The sequence below is a fragment of the Pseudorca crassidens genome, chromosome 11, assembly GCF_039906515.1.
Source record: "Pseudorca crassidens isolate mPseCra1 chromosome 11, mPseCra1.hap1, whole genome shotgun sequence".
Lineage (NCBI taxonomy): Eukaryota > Metazoa > Chordata > Mammalia > Artiodactyla > Delphinidae > Pseudorca > Pseudorca crassidens.
The window spans coordinates 83,812,552-83,829,703 of NC_090306.1; the positions used below are offsets into that span (position 1 = coordinate 83,812,552).

A 17,152-nucleotide genomic window follows, 5' to 3' on the forward strand; every position below is an offset into this window, starting at 1 on the left:
TTGTTCTGTAGTGGATGAGATGTGTCCCACTGGGGAGGTGACTAGAAATCAGCTGCCACCATAGTGAATCTAGAATGCAGAGTAGGTCTGGAGCGCGCCGGTAGGTACATACTGGCTTTTCTTGGGAACCCTAATTCCCTTTCTGCTCTAGTCTTTTAAAATTTTCATCTACCTGTCATTAAAAACTGAAAATATCACAAGCTGAATTTAGCATAGATTCTAAGTCATGGAAACAAGCTTAGAGAAGATAAAGCGTAACATTTCCTGAAGTGTGTTCTGCAGAACCCCACCTCCGTGAGAAGCTCTCCCCAAAAGAGGCTACCACGGCCAAATGAACTTGGGAAGCCAGGTTCACTCCACCCCCTCCCGGTGTCTGAGCCTATGAAGGGCTCCGCAAGGTCCCAGAGTCAAGGAACTACGTTAAATTCACGTGCTCTTATGAGTAGGGGGGCTTGGGCCTCCCTTCCAAGACCGCAGGATTTCTATGGAAAAAAGGCTCTGAATTTCAAATCCGACTCTCCGTAAACTGGAAGCCTCCTAGACATCATTGGGTTTTCTTGGTGATAAGAAATATTCATAAAAACTTCCTGTGACCCATAAAAGATCTACAGGTCAAAGTAGCAATAACTGCAATTAAAAATGTGCATGTACTCATACACATCAGCTGAAAGACTAAATGTATACTTAAGGTATTCTTTCCTTTTCTTTTGCCATTTGGGCAGCCTGGGGGACTGGTTCATACCAAAAGAATTTTAAGGCTTTGAGACTGGACTGAATATTGAACTGCCCTACATAAAGATACAAAATCCACGCTCAAAGAGGTTTTTTTAGTGCAAGCAAAGCCTGGTGCATCTCAAAATTGCTCGAAGGCCCACGTTAAGGCTGGTGGCCTTTGTTACTATTTTTGAAGTTAAACAAACTGTTCACCTAGAGAGGATTAAAATGGTGGATTTGTGATGTAAGACGAAAATCCTCTGGAGCTGAAACCAGACTCCTAACCTAGTGAACGTCTACGTTAAATCAAACATCTGGATGAAAAACAAAAGGTGAAGCAATTCTCCGCTTGTTTTCCAAATGTATCAGGAACATCATGTTGATCTTAAAACTAAACAGTTGACTGTTTTCCCCCACATTTCACTTCTGTATCCTGGCGTCGCATATACACACGCTTGAAAAACTCAAGAGGCCAGATGGCCCATGGGCATCATTTTTAGCTTCAATAGAGAACAATGTTTTGGATAGCCTTATGAAGGCAAATTATATATTACTCTAAAACCAATTTAGAAAGAAATGCTGCAATACCCAAGGGCAGGGTGGAATTCATCCTGACAATACTGGAATACTAATGTTGACATTCAATGAAAACACGATATAGATGCAATATACCAATAGAAGGCCTACAGAATCTATGCTTTCTTTCTATTGTTTCTATTTTATTTATTTTTTCTTCTATTTTTTTCAATTCTTTCACAAGGGCAGTGGGAAAACTTCGGACCATAAGTACACTTCTAGAAAATCTATCTTATGTCTTTTAGCAGAAAAAGTCCAGGCTGTGAACTGTGAGGTCAGCAGGCAAGGAGAGAGAAGAGGTGGTGCGGGGGAAGCAAACACTGAACATGCATTATTTATGAACGCTCTACATACGTTCCTTCATTCCAATCCCAAAGAAAACCTGTAAGGTACAATCCCTGTGCCTGTTTTATAGACAAAGGAAATCAGGACTCAGAAAAGTCCTGCAACTCGTCTAAGACCAGGGAGCAGGCAGCGAGTTGGGATGTGAACTCTGAGCAGCCTGTTCTTTCTATGACACCAAGGCAAATCCCAGAGAAAGGGGTATCATGCAAACCAAAATGTATGTGGATAGAATGGAATTTCGCTGTTTTAAGAAACAATTGCGGGACTTCCCTGGTGATGCAGTGGTTGGGACTCCGAGCTCCCAATGCAGGGGGCCCAAGTTTGATCCCTGGTCAGGGAACTAGATCCCACATGCATGCTGCAACTAAGAAGCCTGCATGCCACAACTAAGGAGCCCACCTGCCACAACTAAGACCTGGTGCAACCAAATAAATAAATATATTTTTAAAAATGCTTAAAAAAAGAAACAATTGCATTTCACAAGAATGGCAAGTTATGTCTAAGGCACCAGAAACCTAAATGCTGACATGGTTTTAATCAACACTGTTGATCCCATGCAAACAAACACATCCAGAGCTATCTAGAGCAGCCTTTGAGGGTTTGGCTTTGCAGTCCTTACTGTTAACACAGACCACCTGTATATTATTCTCCTCATGCCTCTCAAAATAGAAAAAAAAATTAAAGGCACACAGCATTCTTTCCTGTTTTCAATCTTCACAACTTGAAAGGGATGGGCCACACGCAGCCTGATACAACGTTCTGGGCATGAGCCTAACATCCCTTAGGATGGGGTAAATTCTGGGTTACTGTGGTCCTTGGTCCATGGGAGTTTGTCAGAACTAAAAACGATTGCTTCAAGCAGTCTTGCCCATGACATTGAACTGTGGCCTCTCAAGAATCTATTATACTGCAGTTTCTGTGTAATTCTTTAAACGTGTGTATCTCAAAACTTGAGCAGAGCAGAACTGTCATATTAAAGTGACATTTTAGAATTCTTCTGATTACAAATTATTTCATGGTTGTAGCTGTCTCTGTTCTGTCTGCTTCAAATCTAGAATGCCCAATGTACTAAAATAGAGTTATCCTCGAGCAATTTGTACCATCCTGAAGGTACAAGAAGGAATACTTGTTATTTTCTAGAATTGCTTCCATTTTCCAAGTTTGTAATATATGGGCTAGTTTTTAGACATAATGACAAACAGGACTATAGGTGTGTAACACCATAAGGACGTCATTACAAGACTAACTTCTGAATACGGGCCATATTCAAATGAACCAAACCTTGCTGTTCCCAATTATTATTTATAAATGTCTAATTTAACTACTATTCAATATAGAAAACCACAAATATTGTATGAAGCACTGAATTTATTTTTCCTCCAAACAAACCTAGACTATCATGCCCTACTACTTAGAAGTGGCTACCGAAGAAACCAGCAGACATAGCAAAGGAACAGAAAGGCTGGAAGACATTTACTATATTTTGGTACCAGAGAAAGAAAGGAACTCGTCTGATATGAAAAGTGAGGTTAGTAACTGAGCAATGACATTTCACATACTGGATAGAAGTGGAGTTCTAAATTTAATGAATGAACGAAAATACAGAAAAAACTCAGAAAAGCTGAGTCTGCAAAATACCTTACACCAGGTATACCTTAAAACTTGGTAAACAAGCCAAGCACCTAAATTGCAAGCTGGGCTTTCAATAACGTCCAGGTATATTCAGGGAAATACTTAGCTTGTCCAAAGAGGGTAGCTACTCACCACATCGAAGGCAGTAAACACGTGACAGTAGTGGTGATTGGACTTCAAATCTTTTGTGATATAAGCGAATGTTGAGAGGTCTTCTGGGTCCTGGGCAGCACAGGAGATATTACGAATTTCATGTTCAGCAATTATGTTCTGGAAGAAATGACACAAACGACCGTTGTTTTCCTCTGCAAACCAGCATATTTTAGAACCAAGGCAAATGATCTGGGAAGCAGTTGCTTTCCCTCGTCCTAGAATGTTCTAGAGCAGCAACATTCAAAGTGATTCAACACACTATCTGTGGGCAAAGGTACACCAGGTCTGGAAGGAATGCTTTCGTTTAATTAAAAACAACCTAAAATAGTCCTGTCCTGGAGCAGCAGTTCTCACATGGTGCTGTGTGCAGAAGCAGTCTGGGTGGCAGACACTTTAAAAAAATAGTAACTACTAAGCATTTCACTGTTTCCATTTTCCATGTAGAGTCAGCGCCGCCTCCTGCTAACTCTGTCTGGAAAGGATCACCTGCCATGTTGTTCTGCCTGCCGGGAGGCTGATCCCTCACCATCTTTTACCTGTTGTCTTGTGCCTGGCCCCTAGCTCCTCAGAGCCAAGGCAGGTAGGCGAGGGCGCGTCAAGGCGCTCTCTCATGAAGACTCCGTGGAGACTAAGGTGTAAGGGTGGGATGAGGGAAACACCACGCTGCATGCTAGATGCAGCGCCCCGTGGATGACAACGCTTTGCTAACTATACCCGCTGTGTATCATTATGAGTGGTGCTGTGGTTATCCTCATCATCAGCTCACAGGTGGCGAAACCAGTACTCAGACAGTGTAAGTTATGCAGGGCAGGTAGTGGAACTGGGCCTGATGTTGCAATACCTCTCAGCCCCACCTCTCTCTCACTGGTTGAACATAATTTCATTTTTTCTCTCGGCTAGCACTTTTTCAAGCCATCTCCCTGCCAGCCCCCTCATCCCAACTTGCCTCTAAGAATAATCGGTGGGAGGTAACTGAGGAAAGGTTTAAGTACCATTATCCCGAAGCACAAAATAACCAAGGAGCATCACCTGGGCTGCAAACCCAGCCAGAAACTTCTTTTGATACACTGATGTATTTCAGAAGCAAAAGATTTCACATAATCATGCAAACATTTCTTAACCTCACAATATCCCATTTATGTTTGTGCAGTTGTCATAGATCTAAAACACTCAATGCTTTAGTTACCCTAATTACTTTGTAACTGCACAGTCTTAAATAACCTGAGCGAATGTAATGCTCCATGTATACCCATCAATGCCTAAAATTGCTTACAAAACGCCGTTTCCTGCCAGCGCCCCTGGCAAGTACTTCACGCCCCTCACTCTACTGAGCTACGTGGTTGGTAAGCAATTACAGAATTAACACATAAAAGAAAATTAAATTAAGACGTTCTTCACAGTGACCCTGTATGTTGACGCTACATGCAGCGCTGTCAGAAATAACTCAAATTGAAATCAGAATCCCATAAACAAGTAACATCCTATCGCAAGACAGAGTTTCAAAATAGAAGGTGCCGATCCTCTTCTGGCATCCAGATAGCATTTCTCCAAGGAGAAAACTAAATTAGGAGCTCGGTGAGTCTTAAATTTAAAATTAATGAGCTCTGCGTGGTCCTTATAGGTATGTTAGCAGGTGCTGAGAGCCTCCGCCATCATTTTAATTGGGGGCTGCTATTACTTCGGGAAGCCTGTGGATTTGGTCTCACCTATCCAGGATCCACTATTACTGAAAATAGAGCATTGGCTCCAAATTTTAACTAAATTGGCATTTTGTGTTCTTGAGACTTTCTTTTTTACTAGCATAAGGTTGATCAGCTTCTCGGGAAAGTGTTAACAGTGAAGTGCCCTGTGATTTTCATTGCACTGAATTCCCTGAATCTTGCCAATTCACAAGATGTCACTCCTGACAATTTTCAGTGGTGTGTGACAGCACTGTGGCCCAGGGAAAAATTGTTAAGTAGGCAAAGTGTATCTTTGGAGATCTCTCTTAATTATGAACCGCATGTTTGCATCCTCCCCAAGTTTGTATCTTGAAATTCTAGCCCCCCAGTGTGATGCTGCTTGGAGGTGGGCCTTTAGGATGTGATTAGGTCATGAGGGTGGAGCTCTTGTGAATGCTATTAGTGCCTTTACAAGACAAGGCAAGAGAGCTAGCTGGCTCTCTCTGCCGTGTGAGAACACAGCAGAAAGACGGCCACTTATGAAGCAGGGAATGGGGGCTCTCATCAGACACTGAATCTGCTGGTGACTTCATCTTGGACTTTCCAGCCTCCAAAACTGTGAGAAATAAATATTCATGGTTTAAGCAACCCAGTCTGTGGTAATTTACTATAGTGCTAAGACATTTTTCCTCTTTCTGGGTCCTCCCTCCCAATTTTCTGGAAACCGGCCCCCTCTTCTCTAATCTCCAGGAGCCCAGGGCTGTCTTTTAAACTCCGAGGCCTGCCCTCCTCTGTGTTGCTCCATGTCCCCAAATCAGCCTCCTCTCCCACTGCTGAAACTTTAATTCCTCTGTTCCCATGGTCTAAACTAGAGGAAAGGCAAGCTAATAGACATTCTACAATCAGTTAAGAATAACTCACGCTATTGGCACTCAGTCATCCTAATTGGCACTTTAAAAATTTGCTTTTAAATGAATTCATAGCAATGGACTGTGTAGGGAGGTATTTTGAACAGAACTTCCTAATATATCCGTGGTGCTAGAATGTGGTGAGGACCTGGGATCTCACTACTGATGTAACTGAGCAGCGGCCTTCTCAGGACATAGCCCTCCCTCATGTCCTCTGCTGCACCTCCTCTCAGAAGTACCCAGATAATAGTATCTCATGCATATTCCCTGAGTTTTTCAGAGGCTCAAAACCACCACAAAAAGGAAGAAATTAACTACTGATGATCATGAGCACGTAGCCCCCAGACCTTCCAGTGCCTAAGGATTGATCACCATCAACCAATCAGAAAACTGTGCATGAGCTGATCACATACCCTGGGACGCCCCTCCCTTACCTGGCCTTTAAAAATGTTTTGCTGAAACCCTTTGAGGAGCTTGGAGATTTGGGGGGCACGCGCCACCCGTTCCCCTTGCTTGGCCCTGCAATAAACCTTTCTCTGCTCCGAACTCTGACCTTCGGTTTGCTTAGCCTCACTGTGCATCGGGCACACAAATGTGCATTAGGCAACACTGAGACACTGCCATCAGTCTGCACTGCCCACCTCTGCAGAGCAGTGAGGCTAGTTCTCCACGTGTACGACGATTCCAAGACTAAGGACACTACAGCTGGAGACAGGATGGAGACTGCACAGTTTCCTCCTTGGAGAAGTCAAGGAAGGATACATTCTTTCCACCCTGTCATTAGTGGCTCCTCCATACATTAAAAGCTGACATCATCATGAGGTACAGGTGATGTTCCTCACTTTACAGTGGACGCCTTTATGCAGCTGAGCCTCCATATCTAAGCACCTTCTAAGGAGACGAGGGCTTTTAAAAGGCTCAAGCCAGGACTGGGGTCACCCTGTCGCTTCTTTGGCTAGAAAATGTGGCAGCTCAGTACCCTTCAGCAGGGAGTGGTTCTTTTTCTTGTCTGTTGCCTTTCATCATGTAGAGAAACAGCTAAAGAGGTATCTGGCTGGTGGGTGTAGAAGAGACTTGTTTGGTTCAGCCAATTAACAGAGACGGTCTCAGAAGGGGGTGTGATAACGAAGTGATGGGCCTAGAAACTGGCCTCTCCCTGCTTCCCTCACTCCTGACTACGACAGGTAGGGCCCTTCTCTGAGTCTCCTCCACAGGCCAGGCCTTTTATGAGGGAGACAATGCAGCACCCGTCCAGAGAGCACCCCACATAGAGGCAGCAGCCTGGTTGGGGGCTACCTGGAGGAGACCTGCAGAGAGGGTGGTGCAGATGAGGACAGCACACACTCTTAACTTGACTCTGAGCTTTTTAGAAACATGTGCTATAAAAAACAACTGGCACTTGTTTAGGCAAAAGTTCCAAGTTAATCTGTGCCTAAAAAAATAGCATAAGCCCTGTTTGAAGCTGACATTCAAAACAAACTGGGCTTCCCTGGTGGCGCAGTGGTTTAGAATCCACCTGCCAATGCAGGGGACACGGGTCGAGCCCTGGTCCGGGAAGATCCCACATGCTGTGGAGCAACTAAGCCCGTGCACCACAACTACTGAGCCTGCGCTCTAGAGCCCACGAGCCACAACTGCTGAGCCCATGTGCCACAACTGCTGAAGCCCGAGTGCCTAGAGCCCGTGCTCCACAACAAGAGAAGCCACCGCAATGAGAAGCCCGCGCACCACAATGAAGAGTAGCCCCCGTTCGCCGCAACTAGACAAAGCCCACGCACAACAATGAAGACCCAACGCAGCCAAAAATAAATAAAATAAATAAATTAAAAACAAACTAACAAACCAACCCAGGCACTGCATTGTTCCTAATCTAGCTGGATGAGAAGACTGAGGAGGGGGTCACAGCAGGAAGGCAAAATGCAACCCAGCCAGGCACTGGATGTGCGGACGGTGTCGCTTCTTGGGAGACCCTGCTGATCTGAAGATGGGTCTGGAGCTAAGCAGTTGCAGCCCTCTTGGCAGAATGCCATGCTGACGTACCTCTGGGCTACGGATCTACAGAAAGCTGGTGTGATTTACCTGTAACATTTTAGTATAGATCTAATCCAAGTTCCATTTTTAATTCAAGATCATTTTCCACTTCTTCCTTCTTACCAGGTTTAGTGATTCAATTCATTTCCCAGGTTGCTAGGTAACAGGTTTACAAGTTTACAGCTAGGCACCTAACCCTTCCCCATGAACTCAGCCAAAGCTGGTACTTTATATTAGAGTAAAAGGAAAGAAGTGCTTTGCTGGAGGGTACATCTTTCACACAGTCTAATGGGGGCTAAAAGGAGGGGAAAAGTCATTAACACCTAATTAAGCATCCACTGCATGTCAAACGGACTGGTGGAAGGTCGCATGAAGTGAAAGTGAAAAAGCGTTAGGTTAGGGAGTGGGAAAGTTCAGTTTTAGTCCTTCTCCATGACCAGCTAGCTGTGTGACTGCAGGGCAGTCACTTAGTGAAGGTCTGAGGCCTTCGATTACGTCCAGTGCAGGATGAACACCCCCTCTATCTGACCAGGGTAGGGTTACAGAGATGCGGCGGTTAGGAGAGGACCGGTTAACAATAAAGTACAGGGGACTTCCCTGGTGGCGCAGTGGTTAAGAATCCACCTGCCAATGCAAGGGACATGGGTTTGAGCCCTGGTCCGGGAAGATCCCACATAATGCGGAGCAACTAAGCCCGTGCGCCACAACTACTGAGCCTGCGCTCTAGAGCTTGCGAGCCACAACTACTGAGCCCGTGTGCCACAACTACTGAAGCCTGTGTGCCTAGAACCCGTGCTCTGCAACAAAAGAAGCCACTGCAATGAGAAGTCCGTGCACCGCGACAAAGGGTAGCCCCCACTCGCCACAGCTAGAGAAAGCCCGTGTGCAGCAACGAAGACCCAACGCAGCCAATAAATAAATAAATATAAGTTAAAAAAAATGATGAGCATCTGAAAAAAAAGAAAGCATCAAACATGAACAATAAGCTGTGACTTCTGGTTGTGTCTTACTACAGGCTTAGTGCTCACAAGCACCACAAACTGTGAGGTCTTCACAGATGTCTATGCGTCACAAGTCCTTCACTTCAAATCAAAGTGGTTCCCCCCAGATGCTTCCCAGGGGAGGAATCTCTGGTACAAACCGAAAGCAGGACCTGGAGTTTATCAATCTGCTCCTTTCCTGCTGTGGGTCTTAATTTAGAGGCTGGTCTTTGTACAGGACCAAGTGGCACGCACGATGCCACTGCAGACACTGCTGGATGAGCACAGTTCCTTTCATACCACAACCTGAGGAAGACTCTTCAACACTGGCTCCTCTGTGCCCCCTGAAACCAGGCCTTCAGCCCTGGCTGGCGGTGTTTCTCAGTCTTCCCCAAACTCCACCAACGCAGCTCTACACCGTTTCTTTCTTCCACCTTCTAATACAAGCTCTCTGCTTTAGGCTTCTCACACACTCCTAGACCACGGCCCCGAGTCACCCACCCTCTCCCTATCCACCATTAGACTGGGGTAGGTCACTACGTCACAGGACACTGGGATGGGGACCCTGTGCAGCCCCAGTGTTGAAGTCGATGTCCCCAAATTCCTAAAACAGCCAGGCACACGTTGTTATATAGTCACAGAGAGGCTGGTTCCACCTGCTACCAACATATGCACTTTGCCTTTGCTCTGGATTCTGAAAACAGGCTGAGGACCACACTGCAAGGGCTTGAAAGAAATGCGGGCCTTCTTTATTTAGTGCCTTTATTCACACAATTATCTTTTGCGTCTCTTTCATTGCTTAGATTTCCAGAGTAGTCATTAGTGAGCAGAGATCTATGAATAACTCATCTAAGTACTGGCCACTGAAACGGAAGCATTCCCTCAAAGTCTGGGAGATCAAGATCTAGGGCCCTTGATGTGTCTGTAAGCAAAATGCCACAGGGCCGATAGCGCTCTCTCCTTCCTCTGATGGTGGAGAGTGGGTTAGAGAGGATGCAGTTAATACAGACGCACCCAGTCATACCACCAGCTTCATAGGATGACAGCCTTAAGACTCTGGAAACTTCTCAGGGCAAATACCACTTGCTCAGAAACTGTCAGAATCCAAGCCTGCTAAGGCTGTTAATCTAAGAGAGCGTCAGACTCATAAGCTGATAACATATTGCCATTCATGTTTTTCAAGTGCAAATGGGGTAGAGACAGTTGCTCCAGGTTAGGTAAAAAAAAAATCCAAATGCCAAAGCCTTTCTTGAAATTTAGATAACAGTGAAAGCAATGCTATCTTCAGTCAGAGTTCCATAAAGTTTAGAAACTTTTAAAGCCGACTGACTATAATCTAGGGCTAAAGGAAGTTTGTGCACCAGCACCTAAAGTTGCTTCCAAGAAATAAAAAGGCAAATCAACTGGGATTTTTCTGATCAGAGTTTCCATAACTGTAATCTGACAGCAGTAACTGTCAATGACATATTGCCGGGTTGGAGCATCATTCCACGGAAGGCATCTGACTCTGAGTGTGCTTTGGGTGTCATCAACTAGCAGGACCAGACTGAGTTACCAGCTTTCGGCTTGAGTTTCAGAACTGCTTCTAAACCTGGGAGGTGGTTCTAAGTAGACCTGGGGAGCTTGGCCTTATCTGCCTGCTGACGTGGCAATCTTCTTCATTACAGAAAACAAACTGGGAAGGCTTTGAACTGGTCGATTCAGAAGCTCAGGTTTATTATAGATGGTCAAGGGTCACTGCCCACGGGACGTTTCCCTGGATCTAAATCCAGCTGCCGTGGTCCTAAATTTCCATTGTTTAAATTCACCTGTTTCATGACTTTTGTTTCCTTTCTCCAGAGTGGAGCGGGTCCAGCTGGGAGGACTAGGTAGGCAGTCCAGAAAACAAATGGTGTTTACCAATGGGCATCACCTCATTTCCCCTATTTCTACACTTTTTTGGTTGGAAGGACGTAAGATGAAATTGCAGGACATGTGGGGGGTTTGGAGGAGGAGCAGGTCAGGTTTGAATTGATGGAGGGTGAGAGTGGTCATACCCGAGTTTTCTAGTCTAGCACCTGCACTCTGTCACCTTTGCCAAGAAAGGACACTTTCTAAGTAAAATGCAACCCAGATGTCTACACTTGCCCTCAGGGCCCACAAGCTGTTCCCACTGTGAGCACAAAGTCACCGCAGAGTCACAGCACGGCCTGAGCTTCTTTTCTGATTGTGTCTCTTAAGAAAACAATACGGTTGGAACCCTCGCTTCCATCTCAGTAGTTGAGAACGAAATGCAATTATATGATGTAAACGCCAGAGCATGGGTTCCCTGTGTCAGGTAGTCATTACATACATCAAAAGAAAGGACAGGCCTATCTCTGGAGCAATGAAAAGACAAATGTTCTAGCCCTTCACCTGGTAACATACACTTCCTCTGGTGGAGGAATGATGACACTGGTACATTTTCACACTAGACATGATTTTTTTTCTGTTTTAATATTCTCTGGATCCAAAGGGACATGCCAGGTACTGAGTGGCCATAGTCTACTAAGGAAGGTACCAGGGAAAAGTGAAAGCAAAGTATGTGTAGGAATCCTAGATCAAGCCCCCAAATGCGATGTGCCCCCCTGTGTGTGTGTGTGAGTGTGTGTGTGAGTGTGTGTACAGTTGTTTTAGGGATCATGAAAGTCAGGGGTGAGGAGTGATTAAAATGGGGGAGGTTGGGTATGATGGGAAGCAACGGATTTTAGATCATTGACTCAGGACTGTATCTGGCGTCTAAACCAAAGAGAGGTGCGGTACCCACCTTATTTGTTGCATCAATAAATTTGACTCCTTTATAAGAGACTGAAAGAATAATAGTAGGGACCTTCTTCATTTGCTCTGTAGACTTCTGAAATTAAAATTAGAGAGCTGTTAGAGCAGTCTGTGTTCCATGGCAACTGCAGCACATAATTCTTTCTCTTGAAAGATAAAAATGAGCTCAAGCTAAAAACAATACACACACACACACACATCAAACACACACCAAACACACTCTAATTTAAATGTACGTCTCTCCTCCTGGGCTTAGCTACGGCTTGGGTTTATAAAGTATCTGCTTTGCACTTGAGGATCTAAAAAGGGCTCGTTCCGCTGCTCCATGTGGGTGAAGGAATACGCCCTCTCCCTGACCCCAAGGGGAGAAATGAACAGCTCTGTCCCCTATGCAATTTCAAACAACTATTCTTTTGACTAGAGTTAAGCCACATCAGATTGAACTCTAAGGATGAGTTTAGCATTAACAAAATACATGCCACCTCTCCCCATTTCTTCCTAGTCTCTCTCTTTCTTCAAGGCACAAGGCATGCCTGAATACGTACTTAAAACAGGGATCTAAAATACATCATTGTGGGGACTTCCCTGGTGGTCCAGTGGTTAAGACTTTGCCTTCCAATGCACGGGGTGTGGGTTTGACCCCTGGTCGGGAAACTAAGATCCCACATGCCTCGTGGCCCAAAAACCAAAACATAAAAACAGAAGCAATATTGTAGCAAATTCAATAAAGACTTTAAAAATGGTGCACATCAAAAAGATCTTTAAAAAAAAAACATCGTGGGGCTTCCCTGGTGGCGCAGTGGTTGAGAGTCCGCCTGCCGATGCAGGGGACACGGGTTTGTGTGTCCGGGAAGATCCCACATGCCGTGGAGCGGCTGGGCCCGTGAGCCATGGCCGCTGAGCCTGCGCGTCCGGAGCCTGTGTTCCGCAGCGGGAGAGGCCACAACGGTGAGAGGCCCGCGTACCACAAAAAAACAAAAAACAAAAAACATCGTTGTGAATTTTTCTTGGACCTGGCCAAATCTATAAAAGCTGATAGTTTACAGCAGAATTGCTCATGGCCACATAGGATATAATACCACTCCATGACAACTGAGCCCTCGGGGGCAGGCTGTATTTTCAGCCACAGCAAAACCGGACAGTGCAGGCAACCTACTTTATCATTCAGAGCTGCTGTAATCCCTTAGGCTAAGTTCTTACGATAGATGTTCACAATGGTTGAATGTGCTTACAGTTTGCAGCTTCTACAGTTTTATGCATCTGCAAAAAGTTTCTCTGTAATTTAGCAACTGCCTTTTCTGGTTAGTTTCATCATTCATCACAGGTCACTCACAGTCTGTTTACTTCATTTCCTGCTGTGGATACTCCTAATAATCACATTAAACATCAAGAAGAACCTACCTGACAGTTAGCCTGATGGATTTTCCAGACAAGACAGGTGAGAACATAATAGGAGAGAAAATACATAAAAAGGTGAGAGGAAACCATTTCAGTAATTCACAGACAGCACAGACTCATTAAACGGTAAAAAGAATAGGCTCTACAGATATATGTTGATGCAGGGAAACTGTAATTTTAGAGATTACTGCAGGCTTTTCCAGACCCTGTCTCTCCTCTGCTTTTACTGTTTTCTCATCGTTCTGTTTATTGCATTGCACAGTCGTCTGATGACTGACATGCAAGAGCCTTCTGCTTTGAGTGTTCCACAACCAGCTGTCTTATGTATATTAAGGAAACCGAGAAAAATATGAACTTTCTTGATTTCTTCATTTATTATTACCCATTTTCCATTTTTAAACTCTGAAAATGTGACCAGAATGAAAGAAGGTTGGATAGTGTGAATGAAACTCATTGAACTCAATAATGATAATTACATTTCATCTTTCACTTGAGCCATGGAAAAGGTGCTTCTCATTTTCCTGGTTGTTTTTGACACATCTTTTTGATAGCTACTATATCCCCATCAAAGACAAAGAAAATGGATTACTGAGAGTATTACTATTTAATATTAACTGTTTCATACAGTATAGAAAAAAGCAGCTCCCTCGAAGTGCTTTTTAACTAGTTTTAAAATTACCCAGACTCAACAGTTTTCTTTTGTGATTGCCGAAAAGAGATATTATGAAATTGGAATGTAAGGATACTTTTATCTTTTTTAATGCTTTATCCAACCAACTCTTAACAATGTGCAAGATTAAGTGAAGGCAAGGCTAGAGGAAATAACATGCAGTGTGCTGACTGTAAGGCAAGGCCGTGGGCTGAATCTGTAGAGACGGGGAAGGAACAGGCAGTGGTTTGGTGGACTGTGTGTGTGTGTGTGTGTGTGTGTGTGTGTGTGTGTGTGAAGAATTCTTTGCAAAGAGTAACAATGGGTTTTAACAAATCACCTCGCTCATCTCTTGTTGTGAGTACATTCTCGTGGACAGATCTATCTGTAACATGAAATAATATACACCTAACCCAAGGTTAAAATACCAACACTTCATGTAGTATCAAGAAAAACCCCCTAAAGAAAAGAGAAAAACCCATTTCTCATTCATTGAGCAATTGAGTGGTTATACTGGGTAGGCGGCCCATGTGCTGGAAAAATGCAGAGTCTTCTTTGGGGGATGTCACACAGACCTCAGACTGTGTGCAGACTCCGGTCTGCTGAGAGTGGTTGTCTAGTGCCGTGTTGAGAAGGATTCTGAGCCTGTGTCTGGGCTCTGTCGTAAAGAGGGTTGGGAACGTCTGCCATGGGAGAGGGAGAGGAAGGGGCACATGAAGCACACGTCACCGTTCCTGGCTTGGTCTGATACGGAGAGCAGCTATAACGCAAATGGTGACAAATGGGACAGAGATGTGAACAGAATGCTTCCAGAGTGCTGAGCAGGGAGAGCCTCACTCTGCACGAGGAGGTGGGCAAGTCCTCATCCATTCATTCAACTAACACCGGCTGCCCGCTAGGGGTGACCGACCTGGCTCTTAAAGGTTGGATAGGAATTTTCCATGTGGCAGAAGAGGACACAGAGGCTGTTTTAGCCGCAGAATCAACACACACATAAACATCTGGAAATGAGAAATAATATAGTGGGTTTGGGTAATTGGTGGGAGATGAGGCTGGTACAATAGGTTTGGAAGACTGTGACTTACTCCACCAAGCTGGGATCCACTGGAAGCTTTTAAGTAGGATCAGATCTCTGTTGCAAAAAGATAGTTCTGGTGGTTGGATGGACTGGAATAGCTAGAGGCTGAATGCAGGGAGGCAGGAAGCTGTGGTGTAAATTCAATTGAGAGAACCTAAGCACCTGAGTTGAAGTAGATGCTCTGGAGAATGGAAGGGGGGGCCACCATTCTGATAAAGAAGAATCACGAGGACCTGCTGACTGATCCGGACAGAAGATGGGTGAGCGGGAGGACCGCGGACAAAGAGGCCGTCAGCCGAGATAGGAACCCTGGAGGGGGATGTGCGTTCGCATGAAACCCTCTCGAATGTGATAATCCTGTGGGGATGTCCACTAGAAAACTGGAAATAAGCATTTTCAGATCTGGAAATCCAACCACATTGAGGGGGTGGCTGAGGATATGGAAGCAGATAAAGTGGCTCAAAGAGTGAACTAGAGGAGGTCTAAGAATCATCCCTCAGGGGATGGTTAATACTTAAGAAATGGGTAAGAAGAGTCAATGAAGGAGTCTGAAACCTGACAGCAGTATCACAAGTCCAGAAGAAGATTCCTTAGAAGGTGGGAGCAGTGCCTGATGCCAGGAGGACTAAAAAGGCCTAAAAATCTGTGCCTGGCACAGCGGCTGGCACACATAGGAGTGGCCGCTACTTTTACTGTGTTTCCTGGGTGAAACCCCTGGTTTGGGCAAGTAGAAAAATTTGTTGCTGATTTTATCAAGAGCAGCTTCAGGACAACGGTGACAGCAGACACAGAAAAGAACACGGTGCAATGAATGCCAAGAGGGGGACCAGAGAGCTAGAAAGACAGGCAGGTCAGGACACAGGCTCTTAGGCTGAAATGAGGGCATCAGCGGGGATTTCTGTCCTGATACTAAGATTTCACATCGTATGTCCAGCCAAGCTAAACAAAGAAGAAAAGATAAAGGATGGTCATTTCTTTCTCTTCCGTGGGTGGCAAGAAGCCCTGCTTTCCTAACTGGAGGCCGCACTGGGGTCCCATCGATGCAGGCTGTATTGCGGGTGGCCACAGGTTCCAACCTGCAGCCCAAACTGTACTTCTTCTTCCACTGAGTCAAGATAAAAAGATGATGGATCTGGCCAGCCGCAGACTTCAAAGGGGCTGTGGGAGGTCTTCAGGGTAATGCACCTCTGTTAAGGCGATTATATTTCTATAAGAGATACGGATCCAACCTCTTTCTGGACTCTAGAATCTAGAGGATTTTCTGATGGTGTACTTTACAGAGCTTTAGAGAGGTCTATTCACACATAATTTTAATGAAAGATGAAAGCGCACAGAAAGAAGGTAAATATACTGAGTCTTCACTGGCTAACCAGGGAGGCAAGAAATCCAATAAGTGCTTCATTTTAGGAAGGCTTTTCAGATATCAAAATGCGAGCTTGGGGCTTCAGCCTGGTCCCAGGCAGCTGAAGTCCCACCCTCCCCAGCTTCTCTTCAGTGTTGTAATCACCTTCTTCTCCTGCCCAGGGACAAAGGCACCTAGTCTGGACACCACTGCTCAGGTTACAAAGCATCTGCTCTCAGGCAGCTTGGTTTCTATGACCTATCTTCATGCTTCGCTGTGTTTCTGGATGGTGAATACGCCCATATGTGTATGTTAAACATTGAAGCTTTATTTATTTGTATAAACAGAATTCTCTTCTTCAGGCCCATTTCCTCAGTAAAATGCTCAGGGCAAACTTTCTTTTGTGGTTCCCTTTTGTTTCTAATTGCTTTTTACTGTGCCCCACTCTGTGGAATTTCTGAGGTTTCCCGGAGTCCTCAAAGCCCCTCCCTTCAGTGCCAGCTTCACAGGAGAGACTAATTTGTAATGAGGACCTCTGCATACCTAATCGGCTACATACTCAGGGGTAATGCCCCAAATTAACTTAACCTTTGCAGCATCTTGTTCTCCCACTGAAAGCTGAAAGAATAGAGTGATATTCCATTGCATTTTCTTCACAATTTCCTGAATTAAGATGACCATCCTTTTATTAGTCTAAGAGAAACAGTATTTAGTTATATAGAGATGTTACATTTCTGAAACCTAAAATAAAATGCAACTTTTGAATGTTCAATTTAAAGCCAGTCCTTTATTTAGCACTTGGATTTATATTGTTTTTAAGCATCATACAGAACAGGGATCATAATTTTCTATCTGGAGGTGGACTGAATATTGTTCTGAAATATTGTAC

At 44.7% G+C, this 17,152-nt stretch overlaps 1 protein-coding gene across 21 annotated transcripts in view; it reads right to left on the reverse strand.

Annotated features, from left to right (window-relative positions):
• ANKS1B (ankyrin repeat and sterile alpha motif domain containing 1B) overlaps positions 1 to 17,152 on the reverse strand; it is a 1,163,282-nt gene that overhangs the window by 27,008 nt on the left and 1,119,122 nt on the right. For 20 of the 21 annotated variants that reach the window (XM_067697640.1, XM_067697639.1, XM_067697638.1 and 17 more), the window contains 3 exons: positions 13,198 to 13,209; positions 11,786 to 11,872; positions 3,400 to 3,537 (listed from right to left, as the gene is read on the reverse strand). In XM_067697640.1, coding sequence (XP_067553741.1) covers positions 3,400 to 3,537; positions 11,786 to 11,872; positions 13,198 to 13,209 — 237 coding nt within the window. The remainder of the gene's footprint in view (positions 1 to 3,399; positions 3,538 to 11,785; positions 11,873 to 13,197; positions 13,210 to 17,152) is intronic. The other variant, XM_067697626.1, reaches the window with a different exon arrangement.